General features: G+C 44.2%; 1 protein-coding gene across 3 annotated transcripts in view; it reads left to right on the top strand.

Annotated features, from left to right (window-relative positions):
- The first annotated feature begins 1,174 nt into the window (after positions 1-1,174).
- LOC143729668 (brain-enriched guanylate kinase-associated protein) overlaps positions 1,175-25,653 on the top strand; it is a 36,114-nt gene continuing 11,635 nt past the window's right edge. The window contains exons 1-2 of one of the 3 annotated variants that reach the window (XM_077221010.1): positions 1,175-1,639; positions 16,526-16,554. In XM_077221010.1, coding sequence (XP_077077125.1) covers positions 1,361-1,639; positions 16,526-16,554 — 308 coding nt within the window. In that variant the 5' untranslated portion in view covers positions 1,175-1,360. Of the gene's footprint in view, positions 1,640-16,037; positions 16,555-25,653 lie in introns of those variants that run through there. The other 2 variants (XM_077221011.1, XM_077221012.1) reach the window with 2 other exon arrangements.

Raw genomic sequence — 25,653 nt, 5'->3', positions numbered from 1 at the left:
TGACTATATGTTAATAAGTATTTTTATATACAAGATTATTTCAACTTTTTATAATATCTGAAAAAAGACATTACCTCTATGAATTAATAATTTATTATATTTGTCAAAAATACTAAATAAAAAAATAATAATAATGCTTTTTAAAAAACAATGTGTAGACTCTCATGTGTTCAAGCTGTAAGGATTTTTTTTTTAATTGATAAAGTACTGAGGTAATAAAGTACCATTTGACATGTAGAATCATTAAAATTATACCTTTCTTGGAAAAGGTATAATTTTTCAAATAAAATATAAAACAACATGACGAGTACACATCTAAGAACATTTCAACTACTTTTTTTTGTAACTTTCCTTTGCCGTAGACCAGAATGCTGTATTAATAAGTGTATGATAGTGTCTCCATTTTTATAGTAAAATCAAATTAGGATGGTAAACTCGCACTTCTATATACATTGCAGCCAGGGCACTGAATGATTCTCTGGCCTAAATATTGAGTTTTTCCCAACCACTAATGCAGACGGTGGGTAGTGATTTGGGCTAAATGCTTTAAAAACTGAGTTTCGTGCTCATTAATTGGCTAGGCATCAGATCCAGTGGACATTTCCTACCTCCTGCTTAGGCCAACAGGATTACTGAGTTTCATGGGATGATGGATCCTGCTTGCAACATGCACCACCAGCTCCAGTTAAGGAGAAGATCATGCAGTTCCACGACCTCCTCTAACTCGTCCACCTCCCCTCAGCTATTTTATTCGTCTCGAGGACGTGTAGGTTGGTATCTTGCAGCCGGACAAACCAGCTGGAAATCATGCAGCCTCACCTCCAGTCCCAGTGGAAGGAGTACCAGCACCAGCAGCAGTCCATGGGCCTCTAGCTGGGATAGTATGAGCTCGGAGGCAACCACCTGCCTAAAGCTCAACACCGACAGATCCCATGAAGCAGAGCAGCGTTGTAACCAACCAAGAGGCTGTAGCCCCCTTAGAGAACTCAGGTCCAAAGCAGGGAGCTGTCAGCAGGGGGCAGTATTGACCAGTGGGGAGGTAGGGAGGGGCTCTACGAGGGGTGTCAGTGTGACCTCTGATCCGGCCGTATCGCATCCGGCTGTGTTACAGCATCAGCTGGAACAAAAAATCGAAGCCAAACTGAAGTTCTCGCAGTTCTTGGATGAAGTGAGCAGCCGAGTTCTTCGTCCTACCAACACCTTTGTGTTTTCCAGGCAGACGGAGTCCTCTAGGTCTAGCTCTTCTATCTCCATTCATAGTAATAGTAAGTCCAGGACACCAGACCCCCAACAGCAGCAAGGGGACGTGGATGATTCTCAAAGCCCAGTTCAGCCTCAGGACATCCCATCAGTGGACGGGATGCAGGAAGAACAAGGTGCACCAGAGACTGTAGGAAAAGCCTACCTCGAGACGGACATCGACTGTGTGCGAAGGGAGGATGAGATAAAGGAAGTTAAGATCAAGAAAGAGACGGCCATTACATTTGAGAGCAATGAGAGAAGAGAAGTTAAGACTCCTCCAGAATGTCATTCACACCACATCCTGAGAATCAGACCCTCGAGCCCGCTTCTCTATAGAGAGGAAACCCTCTCTAGAAACCCCTACCGATCTGTTTCCCTTCCCAGGGACATCAACATGGTAAGTTATTCTTGTCCTGTTTTTTTGTCAAACTTCTCCAATGCATTTTGATCAGTACATACACATAGGGATGTGGAATCACAAATCTCATCCCTTTAATATATCACTTGCTAGAGAGCAATATATATGGTCATCGCTATTTCGCGAAGACAGACATGTTCCTGGGTTGACACATTTTGTTGATCTTGGAATTTCCACTTAAAATGCATTAAGCTGACTTAAAAAAATAGTTGAATTTTGTATAACTTGAGTTAAAGCAATGTAAAAACATGTTGTAATAACTTATTGATCATATAATTTTATACAGTGTACCCCTAAACCTAACACTACCCATAACTTACCTCTAAAGACAGAGGCAAATGATAGGTTAATAACACTGATGTAGAAGCACCTAACTCTGGTTGTAAGCCTAAACTTGACATAAACTGTAAACTTGTCCCTCAAATCTGTTTGGTTGATTGGAATATTGTTCCAGGATCAACAAAGATGTTGATCAAGGAACATGTTGCACTTGGTGAAATCACATTCACCTATATAATTAATATTGTTATAATTATAATTTTGCGAAAACATTCTCTCAAGACCAAATTATCACAGCCAGAGTTAAAAAAAAACGGCGATTTTATTTCGCCTTCAGAATTTTTGTAAAAAAAAAAGAAAGAAAAAGATTTTGCCAAAAGTTGTTTCCAAAAATAAAACAATTAAGTCCATTAAGTCTCCTGAGAACCTCTGAGCAATTAAACTTTCCTTTAGGTATTGCTGCCATCCAAAAAGAAAAAAGAAGCTTTTCAACAACTATCTCAGCAGATTTTGGGAGATATATAAAGGCCGGGCTGTGTAGGATGCGTTATCACACAAACCGTAGTAAACAATGCAGTCTGTCCCTGACTCATAAATATATCAGAAGGCATTGCTAGTGAATCAAGCTTTTAGTCGAGCTGAGCTCTGAAAGGATAAGAGTGCCAGAAGTCACACAGAATTGAGCCATGGCACTTTACTATCCATATTAAACTAAAACACAGTGTGTGCTACACTTGTGATGTTGTGTGCTAATACTCTGTTCCTCTGCATGTGAGATAATAGTCGATAGTCATATATTAAAGAGATAGAAGAGATGCAGGGTTTGTCCCATTCTGTTCTAGTTTGATTTCAGAAGAAGAAACTGTATGTGTGAAGGATAATCAGATCAATAACTAATCCGGCACTAAGGGAAATGGCTTTCTCATTAGTTTGTGGATCACTTACTGTATCTGCCAACTAATTGGATCGATGTAGCTTTACATAACTGTAGTGTAGATAAACATGTGTCGTGTCATTCTGAATTGGTGTGATCGTACACTTTTCAAGCGCAAAATACTCATTATTTATTAGGGTTCATTATTACGGATGTTTACCTGTTAAATTCACAAAGCATTCATTTGTAGAACACACACAAACAAAAAAATCGTTGCCTTAATTTATTATCTAATTAAAATGCAGTCTTTGCCGTCACCTTAGCAACTGCTTGAAAAAAGGTGGGCGGTGAGGGGGCAGAGAGACAAGTCTGTGTGTGCCTGAGAAGAAAGAGAGAGAGAGAGAGAGAGAGAGAGAGAGAGAGAGAGAGAGAGAGAGAGAGAGAGAGAGAGAGAGAGAGAGAGAGAGGCCTTACAAATGAAACTTGCAGTGCTCCCTGGCCATTTGATGGAAAGTGAGATCTCAAGTCATTGCCAGAAACAACCTTCATTTGAAAGAAGATGCTGATTTTTATATTAGAAGACTGAGTCAGTTTCCTGAATTTATAAACACTGCAGTTAATAAGTGTGAACCTTCGTGTCATCAACTACATTAGTACCAAATTTGCATATAAACGTGTAGTTCGTCAGAACTACAAAGATAAAAAATATGGATCTTGATCAGAAATGTAAGGGTGATGCATTTTTTTTTTCAATGGGAAAATTGGTTGCAGTTTTATTTTACAGTACGGCACTTGTGTGTACTTACAGTGTAAGTACTGGGTAATATAAGGGTTTAGGGGTAGGTTTGGGGTTAGTACATAGTTATTACCACATTATTGTAAATAAAGTCACACTTTAGATTAGGGTCCAATTCTCACTATTACTAACTATTAACTACACATTTTGCCTCAATAAACTCCTAATTACAATTAGTAAAAGTTAGTAAGGTTGTTAAGTTTAGGTATTGGGTAGGATTAAGGGATGTACAATATGGTCATGCAGAATAAGGAATTAATATGTGCTTTATACTTACTAACAGCCAATATCCTATATGCATGCTAATAAGCAACTAGTTCATAGTGAGAATTAGACCCTAAACTAAAGTGTTCTCTTACGAGAGGTTCTCTCGTATTGCGTAAGTTTAGCTTACGCTACGGGAAAGATTCATCTTCTCGAGATACTGAAGCCAAAAAATTATCCTTAATTTTGTATAACTTGTCAACGCAGTGCAGCAGCTAGCAGACCTAGAGCAGGCCATCTCGCGTGCTCATTGGCTGCCCTGCGGGCAACTGCTGCAGCCTACCAGTGCGCCCGGCGTGACGTCACGACCAATGAAGGGCGCCCGCGCCTTTATAGCGTCACAGCCCACCAGATAGGCGTGGCTTAGCGTATAAAATAGGGGCTGTAGGCTGAATTCTCTGATTTTTCGACTCTTCAGCGAGCTCTTCGCATCGCTGGATTTGAGAGAAGCCACCGCCGCCGTCGAACAGCGAACAGCCAGCTTAGGACAGCGCTGAGGAAGCCGGCCGTCTTCGCCACCTTCAGCCATCCGTGCGAGCTACGCTATCCGGCGACGTATCCTTTTTTGCAAATCATTCTAAAAGAGCAGCGAGCGTCTTTTTAAAGATGCCTCGCACTTCCTGCGGCTCGTGTAAAGCCCCGCTCAGCGCCGGAGACCGCCACCTGATCTGAGCTCTCTGCCTGGGCCTGGAACACGCAGAGCTCGCCCTCGCGTCCGGGGGCTGCGAGCTCTGTGAGGAGCTTCCGCTGTCGACCCTGCGGGCTCGACTCGAAGCGTTCAACACCACAGCAGTCACTCCGCCTCCTGTGGGACCGCGCAGAAAGAAGCGCCGTTCCCTGAGACAGCCGGAACCTGTGGCCACAGCGACGCGCTCGCCGGAGAACCTCCCTCGAGCCTCGCTCTCGCCTTCCCCACCTCTCCTCACTGACGCGCAGCTGCCGCTTGCGAGCCTCACTGCCGTCACTTCGGAGGATGAGTCCGTGGGACACGCCACAAAAGACTGCTGCTCTATCCTGGCATCAGACAGCGAGGAATGGTCGCTTCACTCCGCCTCCTCGTCAATCCAGGAATCCGCCCGTACCCGCGCTGGAGCTGACGCGGAACTTATGCGCCTGCTGACGCAAGCTGTCGACCGTCTCGGGCTCGAGTGGTCGCTGCCGAAGGAACCCGCGCCGAACAGGCTCGACGGCTGCTTCCTTCAAAGTCGCCGCCGCGCAGTTTCAGAAACCAGGCCCGCTCCATTCCTGCCGGAACTTCATGCGGAGCTGACGAAGTCGTGGAATTCGCCTTTTTCGGCTAGACTTCAGTCACCGGCCTCCGCGTCGCTCTCCCGAGTGGACGGCGCCGCCGAGAAAGGGTACACAGCGATTCCCCCTGTGGAAGAGGCGGTCGCAGCGCACCTTTGCCCGCCCTCCGCGAGATGGCGGTCACGGTCAGCCCTCCCGTCTAAAGCCTGCAGAGCCACTTCCGCCTTGGTCGGCCGCGCTTATGCCGCCTCCGGCCAGGCCGCGTCTGCTCTACACTCGATGGCTGTGCTTCAGATCCTGCAAGCCGACCTCCTCCGTGAATGGGATGAGAAGGGCCGGGACCCAGCTGCGGTTACGGATTGGAGAAGCGCGACGGATCTTTCTCTCCGCGCCACCAAAGCTGCAGCCCAGGCCATCGGACGAGCCATGGCCGCGTTAACCGTGACGGAGAGGCACCTCTGGTTAACGCTCGCGGATATGAGGGAAACTGAGCGAGCCACCTTTCTGAACGCGCCGCTTTCCCCCACTGGTCTCTTCGGCCCAGCGGTGAACGGGATTGTTGACCGCTTCTCTATGGTGCAAAAGACCACGCAGGCCATGAACCTCTTCCTGCCGCGACGCTCGAGTTCCGCCACAGGCCGCTCTCGCGAGAGACAAAGCCAGCCTCCTGTGCGAACCAGCACCCAGCGTCCAGCACAGCCTCAGCATCAGCCTTCGCAGCGACGTCAGGGCGGCCGCCCTAGATCGCGCTCAGACAGCCGTCACAGACCGCCGCCCCCCAGAGGGCCTCGGCAAAGGCTCACGCTGAAGTCTGAGCACGCAAAGCCCTCCTAACAGCGGGAGAGAAAAGACGCGCGTGTCCCGCTGCGGCCGGACCGCCGTCAAAGTTCATTTCCCTGTCAGTCCCCTTCGAACAGGCTACTGCAGTGGTTCAACTAGCAGCCAACGAGCCGGTTTATTCACCCTCTCGCCTGCACACAAACGCCGTTTTCACGGCGACCCAGAGAAATCTCAAAAAGAGTATAATGTCTGGTCCGGCTCACGCCGTCAGTGTTTTAAGTGTAGTGAATGTGCCCACGCCCCAGTGTTCACCCCTACACATAAGCACTCAAAATCCCGTGTCACTCACAGAGCACACTCTCATAAAGCGCAGAAAAGCCGCTCGAGTGTTGAATGTAAGAAATGTGTCCACAGGTCTGTGCCCACTATCTGCCCGCTCTGTTGCTCACGCTTGCTAACACAAACCTTCCCCCGGGTCCCGCCTGTGCGTTTAAGTGTTATCACGAAACACAGGGCGTTAATAAAACGCTCCCCATCTACTATGATCGGGGCGTCAGATACAGTTGTAAGTCTCGTGCCCGCGTGCGCGCGCTCACGCTTACAGAGAGCTCTCCTGCCCAGAGCGCTGCTCGCGCGTCAAAGTGTGGCAAAAGTATGTTCCCCATCCCTTATGATCGGGACATCTCACATAAGTCAGCCGGTCTCGGCTGTCAGCGAGCGGCCATTGCCCATTGCTCCGGTTCAGTTTCACAAGCCCGCAAATGGCGGCGGTCTGAACCCGGAGGCCATTCGCCCCCTGGCGGCTCACATAGCTGCGTGGGAAACTATCCCAGGGATTTCAGAATGGGTGTTGAGCACAATAAAGCAGGGCTATGCACTTCAATTCGTTCGCCGTCCTCCGCGCTTTCAAGCCCGGACCGCGACGATAGTGAATGCGGAAGTAGCACACCTACTTCACGCAGAAATAGCAAAGCTGCTGTGCAAAGGGGCTATAGAAAAGGTGCCGCCTTCTCTGAGCGAGTCAGGCTTTTACAGCCGATATTTTCTCGTACCCAAGAAGGACGGAGCCTTCAGACCTATCCTAGATCTGAGATATTTGAACAAAGTGCTTGTAAAAAGACCGTTCAAAATGCTTACGACCAGAAAAATCCTCGCGCACGTTCGCCCGAGGGACTGGTTTATTTCTCTAGATCTGAAGGATGCCTATTTTCAGATTCAGATAGTACCCCGTCACAGACAATTTTTGAGATTCGCCTTCGACGGTCAGGCATATCAATACACCGTCCTGCCGTTCGGCCTGTCCCTAGCACCCCGTACATTTACAAAGTGCATGGACGCGGCGCTCGCCCCCCTGAGAAGTCAGGGGCTGCGCATAATGAACTATCTGGACGATTGGCTGATATTGGCACAGTCAGAGACAGAACTACTATCTCACAGAACAGTGCTTCTCAGTCATCTGGAAAGCTTGGGTCTCACGGTCAACTGGACCAAGAGCTCATTACTGCCCAGCCAGTCAATTTCCTTTTTAGGAATAGAACTGGACTCGGTGACCATGACGGCTCGTTTATCGACACAGCGCGCGCGCCGTGTTCGCCACCTAGCCGCATCTTTCCAGAAGGGCAGCTTTCTCCCTTTGAAAACATTTCAAAGGATGTTGGGCTGTATGGCATCAGCTGCAGCGGTGCTCCAGCTGGGCCTACTGCGCATGCGCCCGCTCCAACGCTGGTTGAACGCTCGCGCGCCTCGCCGAGCCTGGGTGTCTGGCGGCCAGAAAATCAGAGTGACTCAGACCTGCATAACAGCTCTGCAGCCCTGGTTAGTGGCCGATTGGTACCAGCATGGAGTAATGATGGGAAGCATCTCTTATCGGAAGGTCATCTCGACAGACGCGTCCAACTCGGGTTGGGGCGCGCTGTTCGAGGGCAGACCGGCCTTTGGCCAGTGGTCAGACCAGGAGAAGGGTTTTCACATAAACTGTCTGGAAATGATAGCGGTCGAGAACGCGCTGAAGTGCTTCCTCCCGTTTATACAGGACCAGCATGTTCTTGTCCGCTCGGACAACACATCTGTGGTATCCTATGTAAACCGCCAGGGCGGTGTCAGATCCAGAAATCTCTGCAATCTGACGGAACGCCTCCTTATTTGGTCACAGACGAACCTGCGCTCGCTGAGGGCGGCGCATGTGCCTGGCCATTTGAACGACGGCCCAGACAGACTGTCCAGGGACAATGTTCCCCCAGGGGAATGGTCCCTGCACCCCCAAACGGTCCAGAAACTGTGGCGCCTATTCGGCCGAGCGGAAGTCGACCTGTTTGCGTCAAAAGACAACGCCCAATGCCCGATGTTCTTCTCGAAGGACGAGGACGCGCTGGCCCAGGTTTGGCCCAGCCTCCCGCTATATGCTTTCCCTCCGGTCTCTCTGTTGCCACAGGTGATCAAGAGGATCAGGCTCTACGCGTCTAAAGGGTCGGTGTTCTCTGGATGGTGCACCGACAGAGGTCTGGACCCGCGGACATGCGGGGTGGCGCATCTGCTCACTTTCCTACAAGAGCTGTTGGATAAGGGAAGCTCCCCATCCATGCTCAAAGTTTACGTGGCGGCCGTAGCAGCATTCGCGGAATCGACGCACGGCCAGTCACTGGGAAGACATGAGTTGGTCATCCGCTTCCTTAGAGGAGCTAGAAGGATGAATCCGCCGCGCCCCCCGTCGGTTCCCATGTGGGATCTTTCACTGGTCCTCGAGGCCCTGAAAGCTTTTCCATTTGAACCACTAGACTCCGTGGAGTTGAAATATCTATCACTAAAAGCCGTTTTTCTGACTGCACTGTCGTCAGTAAAACGTGTAGGGGATCTGCACGCACTGACTGTCAGCGCGTCGTGTCTTGAGTTCGGACCAAATGACTCTAAAGTCATCCTCAGACCTAGACATGGTTATGTCCCTAAAGTGATGGGCACTCCATTCAGAGCGCAAGTTATTTCGCTGTCAGCTCTGCCAGCATCTGACAGCGAAAGTGATGTGAATCTCCTCTGCCCTGTCAGAGCGCTGAGGGTTTACATTACGCGCTCCGCCTCCTTCAGGCGTTCGGAACAGCTTTTCGTTTCGTTTGGTGGGCGCGCCAAGGGGCTTGCCTCCTCGAAACAGAGCCTGTCCAGATGGATAGTGGACGCTATAGCGGCAGCTTACGCGTCAAAAGGCCTGCAATGCCCTCTGGGCATCAGGGCTCATTCCACGAGAGGTGTGGCCTCGTCGTGGGCATGGTCCAGTGGAATTTCTATCCATGACATATGTGTAGCGGCGGGCTGGAGCTCCCCGTCTACCTTTGTCAGGTTTTATAACCTAGAAGTTCCTGCCTTGCAGGCTAAACTGTTGTCAGTCTGAAAAGAGGTGTATTCTGCCCAGATCTCCTGCTCAGATCACGTTCATGACTCAGCTCTCCTGGTTGAGCTGCACTAAGTAGGGTATGTGCCATATGACTATACAGACCGGCGCGCTGCTCTGTATTCCCTATGTGTGCTTATGTACAAGTGATGGCCCGCGTGGCTGGCCACCTTATTTTTTCCACTTATGGGGTTCCCCTTAAGCTCGGGGTCTCATGTGGATGCTTGGCGCGCACGGCGTTGACAAAGTGTTCCCGTAGCGTAAGCTAAACTTACGCAATACGAGAGAACCTCTCGTAAGAGAACGATACTCGGTTACTAACGTAACCTCGGTTCTCTCTAGAGAGGGAACGAGTATTGCGTAACCGGCCGTGCTCACGCCACGAGCGACTTCGCTTCAGTCGTCGAAAAACCAGAGAATTCAGCCTACAGCCCCTATTTTATACGCTAAGCCACGCCTATCTGGTGGGCTGTGACGCTATAAAGGCGCGGGCGCCCTTCATTGGGCGTGACGTCACGCCGGGCGCACTGGTAGGCTGCAGCAGTTGCCCGCAGGGCAGCCAATGAGCACGCGAGATGGCCTGCTCTAGGTCTGCTAGCTGCTGCACTGCGTTGACAAGTTATACAAAATTAAGGATAATTTTTTGGCTTCAGTATCTCGAGAAGATGAATCTTTCCCGTAGCGTAAGCTAAACTTACGCAATACTCGTTCCCTCTCTAGAGAGAACCGAGGTTACGTTAGTAACCGAGTATCGTTACTGTAATTACTATAACAAGTACATAGTATGTATATGCATAACCGGAGTATAAAATAAAGTGCTACTGAATTTTTTTTTATCTTATCACAGCATTATACTGATTTTATGATTGACTGTAAGAGTAAACATTTCGGTTTTGTTATTCTAGTGGTTTTGTTATTCTATCAAAATATTGCTGTTTATTGTTGTGGTCCAACAGGGCAACATTGGCCTAAGCAGGGGTGTGAGTTGTTTGTGCAAACCAAGGGCTCAAGGTTTGGACGATGCTGTAACTCGGACACTTTTATTTATTTTAATTTTCTCATTTTTTATTATTTTATTATGAAAAATATTATAATATGTTGACATTATGTAATATGTTGAATAATATTATAAAATGTTGAACATGTTGAATATTTGACTCTATTCATCTTGCTGAGATAAATAGAGTGAAGCAAATCGTTTCAATATTTATTGTGTAGAAATTAAATCTGTAAAATTTACCAAAATTATGACACATTATGAATTACGCATAGTTGTGGCATAATTTCCACCGTGACCAACATGATTTCCCCTGCTAATTTTTTATTTTTTGTACTTTCTTTGTGTACTTGTTACCAAGTCAACAGTGATAACAATCAAGCTGTCAAATTATTAAAAAAAAGAAAGAAAAAATATATATTATTTAATTTTATTTAAGATACATGCTAGGTATGAAATTACACTTACCAAGACAAATGATTTGCCATTTCATTCAAGAATCAAATATAATACAGAACATCATTTATGTGGTGGAAATTTTCATGACTAAAAATTTAAAAATGTAACAAAAATCTCCTTGTAAGTGTGTTCAGTGTAATTAAACCACTGAGTGTATAAAAAGTGTGTTATGAGAGTTTTTTTAGGGCCTAAAGTGCTATGTTGAAGAAACGCCATCTGCATTATCTTTATTCATTCATTCAAACTGGGCGCGACCTACAGCTTCATCTTCATTGTGGGCTTTATTATTATGTTGCCTCTTAAAATTGAGCTTGTGTTGCTTTTAGTTCTGTTTTGTCCTGAAACTTGAATGTATTTCTTAATTTAGTAGTACAGTGCAAGTAGCCGATGGTGGGTTTTGCATAATTATACCCATAGATATGAAAAAAAGCAGGCATGTTTTCTGTAATTTGTTTTGTAATAAATATATAAATTAAACAAATTATACTATATATTATATTAGAGGAGATATGTGTCACATGCCTGTCCTGTCTTGTGTTGCACATGGGTGTTTTGTTATTGTGGGCCATGTGCTCTTGTCCTTGTCTGATCCCTCCCCCTCGTTACCTGATTATTGTTTGAGTTCTTCCACCTATCCCCTCTTGATTTGTTCCCTTCTTAAGTCTCCTCTTGTTTGCTGTCTTTGTCGGATCATTGTCTAATGTTTTGTATACGTCTCCTGCTTTCCCGTGACCTCCGGTATGTTTGATTTTGAAGTTGTTGTTTTGTTTTATATTATGTTTTTCCCCCTTGTGGGTTTTTGTTTTACTTTATGTTTCTTTTATTAAATAAATCACTATTCTTTTGCAATTGAGTCCTCACCTAGTTTTCTTTAGTTGTCACGTGACATAACGATCCGACCCAAATGAGGACTCAGCGGAGAAGAGGGGCCATGCCAGGGACTGTTCACGCTCCGTTTGCCCAGCGAGAGACTGTTCATGTCACGTCTGCCCAGCGAGAGACCGTTCACGTCACGTCTGCCCAGCGAGAGACTGTTCACGTCACGTCTGCCCAGCGAGAGACCGTTCACGTCACGTCTGCCCAGCGAGAGACCGTTCACGTCACGTCTGCCCAGCGAGAGACTGTTCACGTCACGTCTGCCCAGCGAGAGACTGTTCACGTCACGTCTGCCCAGCGAGAGACTGTTCACGTCACGTCCGCCCAGCGAGAGACTGTTCACGTCACGTCTGCCCAGCGAGAGACTGTTCACGTCACGTCTGCCCAGCGAGAGACTGTTCACGTCACGTCTGCCCAGCGAGAGACTGTTCACGTCACGTCTGCCCAGCGATAGACTGTTCACGTCACGTCTGCCCAGCGAGAGACTGTTCACATCACGTCTGCCCAGCGAGAGACAGTGCACGCTCTGTCTGCCCAGTCAGAGACTGAGCACGTCCAGTCTGCCCAGTCAGAGACGGAGCATGTCCAGTCTGCCCAGTCAGAGACTGAGCACGTCCAGTCTGCCCTGTCAGAGACTGAGCACGTCCAGTCTGCCCTGTCAGAGACTGAGCACGTCGAGTCTGCCCAGTCAGAGACCGATCCGGAAATGCCCATTTGTGTGGCCGCCAAGGCACTTACGGACTATCTGGAGCGTCTGGCTCGGATCCTGGACATGCCCGTGTCTGCTGTTCCAGAGCCGGAGCCAGTGTCTCCTGTTCCAGAGCCGGAGCCAGTGTCTCCTGTTCCAGAGCCGGAGCCAGTGTCTCCTGTTCCAGAGCCGGAGCCAGTATCTGCTGTTCCAGAGCCGGAGGCAGAGCCAGTGCCTGTTCCAGAGCCGGAGGCAGAGCCAGTGCCTGTTCCAGAGCCGGAGGCAGAGCCAGTGCCTGTTCCAGAGCCGGAGGCAGAGCCAGTGCCTGTTCCAGAGCCGGAGGCAGAGCCAGTGCCTGTTCCAGAGCCGGAGGCAGAGCCAGTGCCTGTTCCAGAGCCGGAGGCAGAGCCAGTGCCTGTTCCAGAGCCGGAGGCAGAGCCAATGCCCGTTCCAGAGCCGGAGGCAGAGCCAGTGCCCGTTCCAGAGCCGGAGGCAGAGCCAATGCCTGTTCCAGAGCCAGAGGCAGAGTCAATGCCTGTTCCGGAGCCGGAGACAGAGACAGTGCCCGTTCTAGAGCCGGAGGCAGAGCCAGTGTCTGTTCCAGAGCCGGAGCCAGTGTCTGCTGTTCCAGAGCCGGAGGCAGAGCCAGTGCTTGTTCCAGAGCCGGAGGCAGAGCCAAGGCCTGTTCCAGAGCTGGAGCCAATGTCTGTTCCAGAGCCAGCGCCTGTTCCAGCGCCAGAGCCAGTGTTTGTTTCTGTGTTTGTATTTGTTCTTGTGACTGTTACAGTTCTTGTGTCTGTTCCTGAGCCGGTGTCTGTTGTTCCTGAGCCGGTGTCTGTTGTTCCTGAGCCGGTGTCTGTTGTTCCTGAGCCGGTGTCTGTTGTTCCTGAGCCGGTGTCTGTTGTTCCTGAGCCGGTGTCTGCGGTACCTGAGCCGGTGTCTGCGGTACCTGAGCCGGTGTCTGCGGTACCTGAGCCGGTGTCTGCGGTACCTGAGCCAGTGTCTGCGGTACCTGAGCCGGTGTCTGCGGTACCTGAGCCGGTGTCTGCGGTACCTGAGCCGGTGTCTGCTGTACCTGAGCCGGTGTCTGCTGTACCTGAGCCGGTGTCTGCTGTACCTGAGCCGGTGTCTGCTGTACCTGAGCCGGTGTCTGCTGTACCTGAGCCGGTGTCTGCTGTACCTGAGCCGGTGTCTGCTGTACCTGAGCCGGTGTCTGCTGTTCCTGAGCCGGTGTCTGCTGTTCCTGAGCCGGTGTCTGCTGTTCCTGAGCCGGTGTCTGCTGTTCCTGAGCCTGAGCCACCGTCGTGGCCGCCCGATGGGGGGTCTTCACCGCCCTGGCCGCCCGATGGGTCGTCTTCACCGCCCTGGCCGCCCGATGGGTCGTCTTCACCGCCCTGGCCACCCGATGGGTCGTCTGCTTCGCCCTGGCCGCCCGATGGGTCGTCTGCTTCGCCCTGGCCGCCCGATGGGTCGTCTGCTTCGCCCTGGCCGCCCGATGGGTCGTCTGCTTCGCCCTGGCCGCCGGATGGGTCGTCTGCTTCGCCCTGGCCGCCCGAAGGACTGTCTGCTTCGCACTGGCCGCCCGATGGACTGTCTGCTTCGCCCTGGCCGCCCGATGGACTGTGTGCTTCGCCCTGGCCTCCCAGGACTAACCGTTCTGTCCCTCCCGTCCCGCCCTGGTCTGTCCCTGTCCCTCCCGTCCCGCCCTGGTCTGTCCCTTCCGTCCCGCCCTGGTCTGTCCCTCCTGTCCCTCCCGTCCCGCCCTGGTGTTTCCCTCCCGTCCCGCCCTGCCCTGGTCTTATGGAGCGTCTGGTAGCCGCTCCGTAGGGAGGGGGCAATGTCACATGCCTGTCCTGTCTTGTGTTGCACATAGGTGTTTTGTTATTGTGGGCCATGTGCTCTTGTCCTTGTCTGATCCCTCCCCCTCGTTACCTGATTATTGTTTGAGTTCTTCCACCTGTCCCCTCTTGATTTGTTCCCTTCTTAAGTCTCCTCTTGTTTGCAGTCTTTGTCGGATCGTTGTCTAATGTTTTGTATACGTCTCCTGTTTTCCCGTGACCTCCGGTATGTTTGATTTTGAAGTTGTTGTTTTGTTTTATATTATGTTTTTCCCCCTTGTGGGTTTTTGTTTTACTTTATGTTTCTTTTATTAAATAAATCACTATTCTTTTGCAATTGAGTCCTCACCTAGTTTTCTTTAGTTGTCACGTGACAATGTGTAACATTTTTGAGGAGCTCTTAACCGTGGACCATCTATGGCCCATTTATGGTATTTAAAGTACAGATGATTATAGCTAAAATATATATTTCTGAGTCTTAGTGTTGAAGGTGCGGTATGTAATATTGACAGCTATTTAAAATATTGGAGAGGGTTGTCCCATACAAGCGCCACATCCCCCCCCTCCCCCTACCCCCCGAACTCGACGCTCACGCGGGTTGCCAGATTGAGGACACGCAACAGGAGTGAGCGCAGTTGACAATGGAAGGCAGGAAGACTAATGCCTGCTACAGATTAGCAATTTCTTCAATCATATAAGATCAATACAAATCACACTGTACCACATGGATCTAATAAACTTGGGTACGACATGTATGTAGACTCTACAATGATGACAGATATTGAATCGTTGGCTATGACACAAGTTAGTATAAAGAACGTCATCAGCATGGGCCAGGGGTAAACAAAAAGAGCTCACACTTTGGTAATTGTGGTTTTTATATGGGCTGAAAAAAAGAGGAGGAAGTGAAAATGGACACTATCATGGCTAAGGAAAAGAGGTGATGAGTTGATTTATACGCATTTTAATATGCCTATGAACATAGAGCTTTCCAGGATGCCGAGGCTTTTTAGAATCTGCGATCTCTGACCCAGTTTGTTTGCTGGCTTCCATGGATGTAATACATTAAATTTTCCACCAACTGGCAACCCGGGGTGTCAAAATACTATTGGCTAAATTGGCAGCGGGCGGGATTACACAGACCAAAACAAAAATAGACATTCTGACACGCAGTGTACATTTCAAAGCTGAATAGCATTGTTTTTCAGAGAAATGATTATGTGAATTCAGCATGTTTCCTTACATATCTGCAAACATATTATGGTATTTTTATGCTTCAGTAAAGTCAAAAAATGAAATAAAGCACCTTTAAAGAGGCAAAGATCTTCCTGGGTTGCCTGCATCAGCCGATCAACTGGCTTTGAGAAGAATGGTAATGCTATATTTTTTACACGTTAGGTGCTACAAATGGTGTAGAAAATAAATAATTCACAGTTAAATATTTAGATGACAAATCTAATAATTCCCTGCACAAAATTGTAACAAACTTTCTTTTGTGTAATTACAACAGCTGTGTTAGACATCCATGTGAAATTCTTTATTTATCTATAAAGAGATTTTTGGTCTGTAAAACGAATATATTGTCTATGTATGCAACACAAAAAAATATATTACTAAGTAAAATTAGCATAATGTACAAACATAGCATAATGGCTTTATAATGGCTTTTTATATTGGTATGTACATTATTAAACTAACTTGAATGTCTTGTACTCAAAACTACACTGGATCACGCACTTCCTGCCTGGTGTTGAATTAATAGGACTGCTGGAACGGTCCTTGGTCACTACTGCACACTAAATCTGAATGAGAATGTGAATTCCTCTGACATAATCTCACTCTTGCATTATTCATGGGGCGGCAGAGAGACAGACCGAGCAAGAGAGAAAGCTGTAACACGCAGTGGATGTGAGAACCGGAGAGCCTCCCCATCCCCATCAACAGATGAGCCAACCTGTTTCCCTCCTAAACCTCTCTCTCCCTCACACACTCTTTTTCTCACCTTCTCCCTCTCCCTGGTCTGCTGTCTGTTCTCACATCCTTTGGATCTTCGTGAAGCCTATGAGTGAGTTTCTCTCGGGGAGGAGGAAGGAGAGGGGGTGGCGTGCATGATGTTGTGTATCTGCATTCTGGCTGCAACTGTGCCTTCCATTCGCACTTAATCTGTCAAGATTTTCCCCCTCCTCACACATGAGATCGGTGCACAAGTATACTGGCACTGGGAAAGAGAGCGAGAGAAAAGAGAGAGATAGAAGGAGAGAGAGTGCGAGCGAGAGAGAAAGAGAGAGAGAGGCTGTGTGTGCCTCAGACTGCGCAGTGATGCCTTGGCAGCTTCGGGAACCAGGCGCACGTTCGTTTCAGTAATATCCTCTTATTCCTTCTTCCAGGCTTCAGAAGAGGAGATGCAGACCATAAGGTAAGCGACTTCACATTTCTGTCGTTTTCTATTCTTCTGCCCCTCTTTTTCTCTTTCTTTTATTGATGACGCTCTTTGAATGCCTGTTATAGCAGTTTAAAGCAGGACTGCAGCAGGAATTCACCCTCGTGATGATGTAGGAAGCAGGAATAGCCCGCGTTCTCCACCACAAAATAGGGGTTTAGTTAGTTGAAAAATCTCCAGCTTCTTTTGAAAGCTCAGTTGTTTTGGTTGGTTATGTATCATAGACCACATCCATTTGACTATTTACATTTGCATTTCAGAATGTGCATGTTTCGTTTCCCTCTTTCCCAAGCATATAAATTGATCGGAGAAGACCTGTAGAGAGATAGCAAGGCGCATGCTGGCCATTCCCAAACTGAACTGCACCTTTCCATTGGAGAATATTCAAGCTGTGCATGTGCTGTCATCAGATTGCTGTTCCCTAAGGCGACATGAGAGATGGGGCTCGGGAAATTATTTATGAGCATGCTAGGTATTCACTGCTGCTGCTGTATATTATAGTATAGAAGTGATGGGGGGGGGGGGGGGGGCACGACTCAAGCTCTGTGGGGGAGGCTGGATGGATTTATTCGGGGTTTCCCCTTCTTCCCATGAATTATTTATAAATCACGGGAAGAAACAGGAATGTTTCGAGTCATGCTGATGGATTTTTAGCTTACTTGTCTTCGTGTTGCTAAGAGAAATGAGAAACTGCAAAGTAAAGGTGCTTGCAAGGACTCTGCATCTATGATGAAGAGCACTTGTCACAGTGGATCACTGCGATTGGCAGAGAAGATGTCAGTTTGCAGAACAGGGGTCCAACATTCACTGTTTAAACATTTATTTACAGATTATATGTATTGCGATGAATACATTAAAATACAATCAAACATAGAAGAGATAGAAGTTTAGTTTAGTTTAGTTTAGTTTGGTTTATTTGTATAGCACATTTAAAAACAATGTGAGTTGGCCAAAGTGCTTTCCATTAAAACAATATTCCAACAGCACAAATACAGAAAAAATTAAACCCCACACCAAACCAAATAAAATGCAAGACAACAGTAAGAAGAAGAACATTGGTAGACTCAATCATCTATGTGCAATCACAGTAGGGGATGCAGTTCTCAGGTACTCTGTATAAAGTCTAGAACAATGCCGGGCAACTCTGGGCAAACCCTCGAGTTCCAGTTTCCTGCAGAGTTCAGCTCCAGCCATGATCAAACTCACCTGCCTGTAGCTTTCTAGTAATCCTGGAAAACTTGATTAGCTTGTTTAGGTGTATGGATTGGGGATTAGGGTTGGAACTAAACTCTGCAGGACAGTGGATCTTCAGTGCCAGAGTTGAGAACCCCTGCTCTAGTATTGGTTCCCATCCCTGGTCCTGGAGTACACCCAACACTGCACAAACCCTCTTATCTGACTCTCCCATCTGAGGTCTTTACTAACAAACTGATGAGTTGAATGAGGTGTGTTTGATTAGGGAGACATCTAAGGGTACGTTTACACGACAATGATGTACTAAAAATGAAAAAAAAAAATCCTTTGCATTGTCGGTGTACAGCTGACAACATTGTTAAAACGATCCCCCTTCACAGGGATCTGCGAAACCGACATAAAACACTATATTATTCTGCCAGGCCAGTAATTGTCGTTGTTACTTTGTAAAGGAATGCTACGCACCTATAGACTGGACACATACTGTGATATGCATGCACATGTCATCGTTTCCCAAATTTGTGTTTCTGTAGTTTACATGGAGACGATAACGGTGTCGTTTTCAGAACTTGGACTTTGAAACCCGTTTTGAAACCCATTCCTTTTTTCTTTTTTTCTTTTTTTTCAGGCCCCTAAAACGCTGTTGTCGTGTAAATGAACGGCCAAAAAGCACAAAACTTTTTACGTTTTTTGTTGAAAACACTGTTGTGTAAACGGGCCCAAAATGTGCAGTGCTGGGGGAACTCCAGGACCACTGGTCTAGTTAGTATATGCAATGTTTTAAATTAACAGTGCACCAAATTATAATCTGTCAATTTTGATCCTGCCTGAGCTGGATTGGATAATTAACAATTAATTTTAATTGATTAGATGGGAAGCAGTTGTTGGATAACTTCCATTAAAAGCTGCATAGATGAAGTTGCTACATTGTGTGGAATAACCATATGCAAAATATGCTGAGGTCTGGATCTTTAGGTCGGCAATAATTCTGCAATGGTGATACATGAGGGGTGGTGGACAGAAAATGCACACATAAGGTGAAACACCAATTATCATCCCAATTTATTGCAAATGGGCAATATGGCCTTGACCCCTCAGTGCAGCAAATCTGATGTAACACACTGAAATCACTACTTCTTGGTCCTTTTCTCTTCTTCTACAGAGTAGGACTTGCATCATTCACGTTTATTTCAGACATTTCATTTCAAATGACCGAAAGTAACATTTGTTCAAGTAACCATAAAAATAACCATAATAATATATTTGTGTGTGTGTGTGTGTGTGTGTGTGTGTGTGTGTGTGTGTGTGTGTGTGTGTGTGTAATTATTTATTTATTAATAAATAATAAACAATATTTATTTATTATAAATTGGTATAGGTTAAAGAAAATACAACTAATACTTCCATGATGGCTTTTTTATATTACATTAATGAGAATTAGGGGGAATGTGCTCACATTCCAAAAAAAAAAAAAAAAAAAAAATCTTATTTCTAAATAGGCTTTTTTGGGGGGGGGGGGGGGGGGGGGGGGGATAAAATATGATGCAGACATATTGTAGTGAGATATATCTGTAAAAAGAATGCATGGATGGTTAGCCATTTCAAAATATGGTAATATTGTTGTTTTGTAACACAGTTTGCTATACTATATGTGACATTTGCTTAATTCAATCAGGGGTTTAATGAATCAAACATTGTGTGTTTGTGGACAGTTGCATGTGATCATTCTGTTGGTTTCAGTTGATGTTGTTTTGTGTATTTACTCCATCAGTTGAATGATATCTGCAATGACGTGGCTGAAAACAATCCATGTTTTGCAGCCTTGGGCTCTGATGTTCTCTGTTTGTTCTGAAGAATCGTTTATTATAACATGTTTTAAATCAATCAGCGCTGCTATTTTTAACACGTGAGCTCGTCTGTTTGCTCTTGTATGTGTTCAAATGCCCACATGTTCAGAATTTATTTCGGACCGTTCAACCTGCCAACATTCAGCCTTGTAGGCTTAATATTTAATATCAGATCCCTGCCTCTCAGAGGTATTTGTGGGTGTGTTCATGTGTATTTTCATTTGTTTAAAAACATGAGGAATGTATACATCAATGAAATTGTTTAATCTCACGAAACTGCCAAGAACACGCACAACTTATATTTCACACCAAAAGTATATATAATAATAATGAGAAAAATACAAATATTTTGCTTAAAGAAAAATACTGGTTTTGTATTTCAAATGTTTTTCAATCAAATGTTTTTGATTGTTATTGTCATTATTTTGTTTTGTTTGTTTTTTCCCCCAAAAAAGAAGTGTTCATTAAAGTAATTTCATATAGTATTAATTAATTTATTTTGTTTTTATTTTGGTGTGAAATAGGATCAAGACATGTTTCTTATGAGTTGCTGATATAACCTCTCCAGTAGTAAATTACTAAGTTATCAAATTACTGTAATTTAATTACTTTTCCTTGAAAAAGTAAAGTAAGGGATTACTCTTATTTTTTCTGTAATTTATATACAGTTACTTCTGATGTAATTTCATTAAATATTTTATAGAACAATTCTACATAAAACTATTTTAAAAAATCAAATCATAATGTTAAAATGTATTTTTTTATGTAACCTTTACACACTTTGGTCAGTTGAAGAATAATTTGTGCAATTGTATTTGGAAGAATCAAGCTTTGTGTCTATCCTTGTATTGTACAACTGGTCGACGTTGATATGGGATTTAGAAAGTAATCATTGATAAGTAATCCAATACTTTTTAGAGAGTAATTATATCATTACATTATTGATGATGTAATTAGTAGCTAGTAGAGCGATTCTGGATAAATTGAGAATTTCAAATAGATGTCACGATTCTGAACAGACAACTAAACAAAATAACGTCATTTACTAGAGGTTCTGACATAATGTTAATTGCTGCAGTCTATTTAAAATGTTTAATACATCTGAATGAATTATTTAAAAAACTGGTTTGACTGAATGATTCAACAACTCACTCATAAACACTTAATTGTTTCATTACTGAATAAATCAGGTTTTTTGAACAAATCTCTTGAGTGAATGATTCAATGACAAATACGTTTTTAACAGTCTATTATCGCCACCTACTGGCGTAACAATGTATTTGATACAATTGTTATTTGAAGCGTTGCGTTGCTTTCAAAAGGTGATTCATTCTGATTTCAAACGTACACATCAGTGCTTATTTCTGAACTTTACACTTTTAAGTTTGTGTTTTCAGGCCCTCAAAACGCAGTTGTCATGTAAATGAATGGTCAAAAACACATAAAAAGTTGTGTAAATGGCCCCTTCGTTTTGAAAGTACCAAATCGTAGACATTAAGCATTGATGAAAAGCTTAACCGGACCAAAAAGTTCCTCCAGGATGACACATTCCATTCTCATTCTGTGTCAGGACATGATGGCGTCCCAACAATGTCCCCCCTTTCCTATCCTATTTTTCCACAAAAATGTATCTCATCCAGAGCAAAAATGACTCCCAGTTGATTTGCTGGGCACCATGACACATTTTAACATGGCCCTCAGCACAACGTGTTGCTGCTGCTTCCTGGAATCCCATTCCACCCATCAGATATCCGTTGCTCATCCTCAATTCTGCCCGGATAGACTGTCCTGATTCATCTCCTTTTCGTTTATCTGCCATCTGCAGGCCGCATAATCCACTTAAACCATAATTATTCCCCGCTGTTTGCAAGTGGGTGGCTGGTGGAAGGAGGGATGATGTGAGATTGAAAGTGAGAGTAAGAGATAGAGGCGAGAAAGACAGAGAGAGTAACAACAAATCCAGTCAGTGCAGATAAATGACTGGATTATTCCAGTGTGCCTCGTGTGAGTTTTTGGCTTTTCTTTTTAAAGTCAGAATGAAATGGCATTCACAAATCGTTGTACTTCCATAATATGAATATTCAGTGAGAAAAAAAAAATGTAGTGCAGGACTTGATTGTAGCTATTGGGAATTGAGTGCATTGTAAAAAGTGGGCGTTTCATGCCAGAAAGGAGCCAGACCTGAATGCGAGTTTACAGTTGATTGTGGAGGAGTACTTCTGTCTTGATTTTTGAGGAGGATTTTTGGCCGTGAATTTGGAGAATGAAGCTCAAAGTTGTGTTTGCTAAAACAGTAACAATGTGCACATAACAATGTGTACATACCAATTTATCTAGGCTGCTTCGGCTCTTGCTTAACGTTAACTGTTGATGTCTGGGGCAAACATTTGTTTTCATAGTTTCATTTTGCACTTTTTCCTTCTTCGGAATGACATGAATAATGAGACCATGAATGTGAGAAATTAAACAGGATTGCGACTAAAATAGTCACAGATGCACAGTGCTGGGTAGTTACTGATTACAGGTAATCTGGATTACGTTATCAGATTCCAAAAAAATCAATACTTGCAATTAGATTTTATTGCATTTTAAAATACTAATAATCAGACGACAGTTACTTTTTTATTGAGTCAAGTCACCTTTATTTATATAGCGCTTTTACAATACAGATTGTTTCAAAGCAGCTTTACAGCGAAACAGGTATATTATTCAATTATTGATTACATGATTAATTAATATTCACAAAATGGCAGTTTTTTTTCTGTATCTTTGTATTTTTTTATCAATTTTGTACAATATTATACTATTAAAATCAATGTTATAAACAACTTAGGTCAAAATCTAAAAGTAATTTAAAAAGTAGTTGTTAACTAATTTTACTAATTTTTACTTAAATTTTACAGTAAGATATTTTTATTTTAAGAAATTAATACATTTATTTAGCAACGACAAAATAAACTGATCAAAAGTAACAGTAAATACACAGGCTACTGTCACAAACAATTTCTATTTCAAATGCTGTTCTTTTAAACTTTCTATTCATCAAAGAATTCTGTAAAACACATATCACAGTTTCCACAAAAACATTATGTACTTCAACACTGACAATAATAAAATAAAAAATAAAAAAAGGTTAGTTCACCCCAAAATGGAAATTCTGTCATCATTTACTCTAGTTGTTTTAAACCTGCATTAAGCTCTTTCTTCTGTTGAACATACGGGAAGATATTTTGAAGAATGTTGGTAACCAAACTGTTTCTGGTCCCCATTGACATCCATAGTATCAAAAAAAAACATACTATGGAAATGTGTTGTTACTGATTAAACCGATACATATTCACAACAACAAAACACAGACACACACACACACACGCACACACACACACACACACACACACACACACACACACACACACACACACACACACACACACACACACACACACACACACACACACACACACACACACACACACACACACACACACACACACGCACACATATTGTTTATTATTAGAGTAAAGGTTGTACAAATGTTACATGAGGTACAATTGTAAATTTGGTCAATTTTGTTGCCATGTTCACTTTGATTCACGAGTGTTTGGTGCATCTTGGAGTCTATGTCTATGCAGCAATGAGTGCGTTTGTGATGAGGGGTTTTCTGGGAGATAATCACCTTGCGTTAAGAAGTGCAGAATTCAAAGTAGAGGTGAGATGAGAGGCCGTTTCACACCTCTCGTTTTCTGTCCCTCTTCTTCCTTTCTTCCATCTCACTCCTGCCCCTCTAATCTTCCAGCTTCACTTGTCTTTCATTCCCTCCCCTCGCACCTCTAAAATGTCAGCTGCTCTTTCCGAAAGATCAAATGCAGCCAATGCAGTGGATGCAGCCCCTCGTGATATAAGACGCATTGACTTCGATGGCCTGCTGTGGGAGTATACTTGCCCCTCGTGATGTGGTAAATGTTCGTGGGCGAGGATTTAGGGAGATGTGTTATATTGACGCCCTGCAGTGATTCAGATGGGAGAGAGAGAGAGAAAAAAGCGAGTGTGCGATGAGTCAGAGGTGGGGGAAACCAAAGAGAAATGCATAATCAGTTTTTGCAAAAAATCTCTCCATCCTCACCTGATGGACTAGATGGAAATAAGGACCGGAAAACAGAAAAATGTATGTCTTTTATTGAGAGTATTTTTTTCAAAAATAAAATCAGACAAGTAAAAAAATAAATGCATAAGGTACTTTCCATAGGGTTAAATAGAGTTTTATGCTGGGAAATATCAAATCAAAGATGGATAAACGAGGTTTAGTTGGTACAGTATTTTTGGGATTTAAGAAAGCTTTTGGGACTGTAAATCATGTTTGCTTTTTTTGCTTTCTATGTTATCTAGTTATTTTTTTTTCAATTGAGGCCATAATGTGGTTTAAATCATATTTATAAAATCGTAACGGTTATAAACACAACATCAGAATATTTAGATTCTAATATTAGAGTCCCACACGGATCTATCTTAGGCCCACTGTTGTTTAGTATGTTTGTAAATTATTTACCAAATGTCTGCCTGTCAAATGTATGCTGATGATGTTGTTTTGTGTGTAAATGCAAAAAGTCAGCAACAGGCTGTTGTTTAATGTTGTTTACGCTGTTGTTTATGATGCAAAAGTAGAAGTGTTTTTCCAGGGATAGAAACTTGAGGTCACACATGAAATTAAATATTTAGAAATAATAACAGATTCTCAGAAGAAGAAATAAAGTGAAGTGAAGAAAGTTAACACAGTGTAATTTAATTTAGCCAATTTTAGATTTTTTAGAAATAGTTTGGAAGGAAACAGCAGCTTTATGAATGAACTCTTCTTCCACATATCACATACTGTATAACAACCTGGACACAAACTTGCAAGTCTTAAATCGGTTGAAAGTATATAAACAATCTCTTAAGGTAATCATTGTATAGTTTGAACTTTAAAGTTTAAATTTTTTTTTTTGAGTTGGGAACATTTGAGATAATATTCATAACATCAACCTAGGGATGTCAAGGGATTACGGATAAAAATCAGCCAATTTGGCTAAATCTGGCTGACTTTATATATTGATGCATTATTAATGTGTATTGTCCTTGATTAAATAAACAAATAAATAAAAAAAATAGTATCCTATTTGTGTGTAGATGAATCCAAAACAGAGCGTGACGCAGAAGGATCGTGATTCCACGGTGCAAACCCTACATATTCACATATATGTTGAGGCAGAACTAATGGCTGCGTTCCAGACGAGGTTGGACGTGGGAATATCGCGAATTCAATGTCTCACATCAGACCTCTGAGTTCCAGGCAATCAGACATGTTCACATGTTGCCCCCATGATGTCGCCACGACACCGAGTGCATATCATGTTTTTGTGTTACTTATGGCAAAAACAGAATAAAAACAACTTAAAATCGCTTTGAAATCAGCTGTTGAACTGCAAAAACTAAGGTATTATTACATAAACGTAATGTCTAATGTTAAAGCTTTTTTCTACATTTATGCTCATCAGAAGCAGGACTTGCGACATCTTGGAAGTGACGTCAAATGACGCGTCTCACTGAGGTTGTGGTTGATCGATGTATCTCGAGTTCACATGCCAAATGTCCAACTTTGAGTGGCGTGAGTGGAACGCAACATAAGAAACAGCTCAAATTGATCATTAACAAGACAAAGAACAGGTGTGGAACTTATTAGAAACCATGGTAACAAACGAATGAATAAGAACTGAGGGGTCGTTTACACAACACCAATTTCAACTAAAAATGGAAAACCTTTTATGCGTTTTGGCCATTCATTTACATGACAATGGCATTTTGGGGGTCTGCAAAGGGGTTACAAAGTGCACGTTTTTGAAAACGATAACGTAACCTAAACGGTGACGTCATGCTCATGCATATTACGTGTTCAGTCTGTAGATGCGTAGTATTTCTTTACAAAGTTACATCACCAACGAATGGCCTGACAGAATAACACAGCATTTTAGTTGTTTTCACAGATCTGAACGTTGTCGTC

The sequence above is a fragment of the Siphateles boraxobius genome, unplaced genomic scaffold (assembly GCF_051911475.1).
Source record: "Siphateles boraxobius isolate OS27281-9 unplaced genomic scaffold, OSU_SipBor_1 8, whole genome shotgun sequence".
In the NCBI taxonomy this organism is placed as follows: Eukaryota; Metazoa; Chordata; class Actinopteri; order Cypriniformes; family Leuciscidae; genus Siphateles; species Siphateles boraxobius.
The sequence above is the reverse complement of the archived record's forward strand: the minus strand, read 5'-3'. Positions and strand labels throughout refer to the sequence as shown.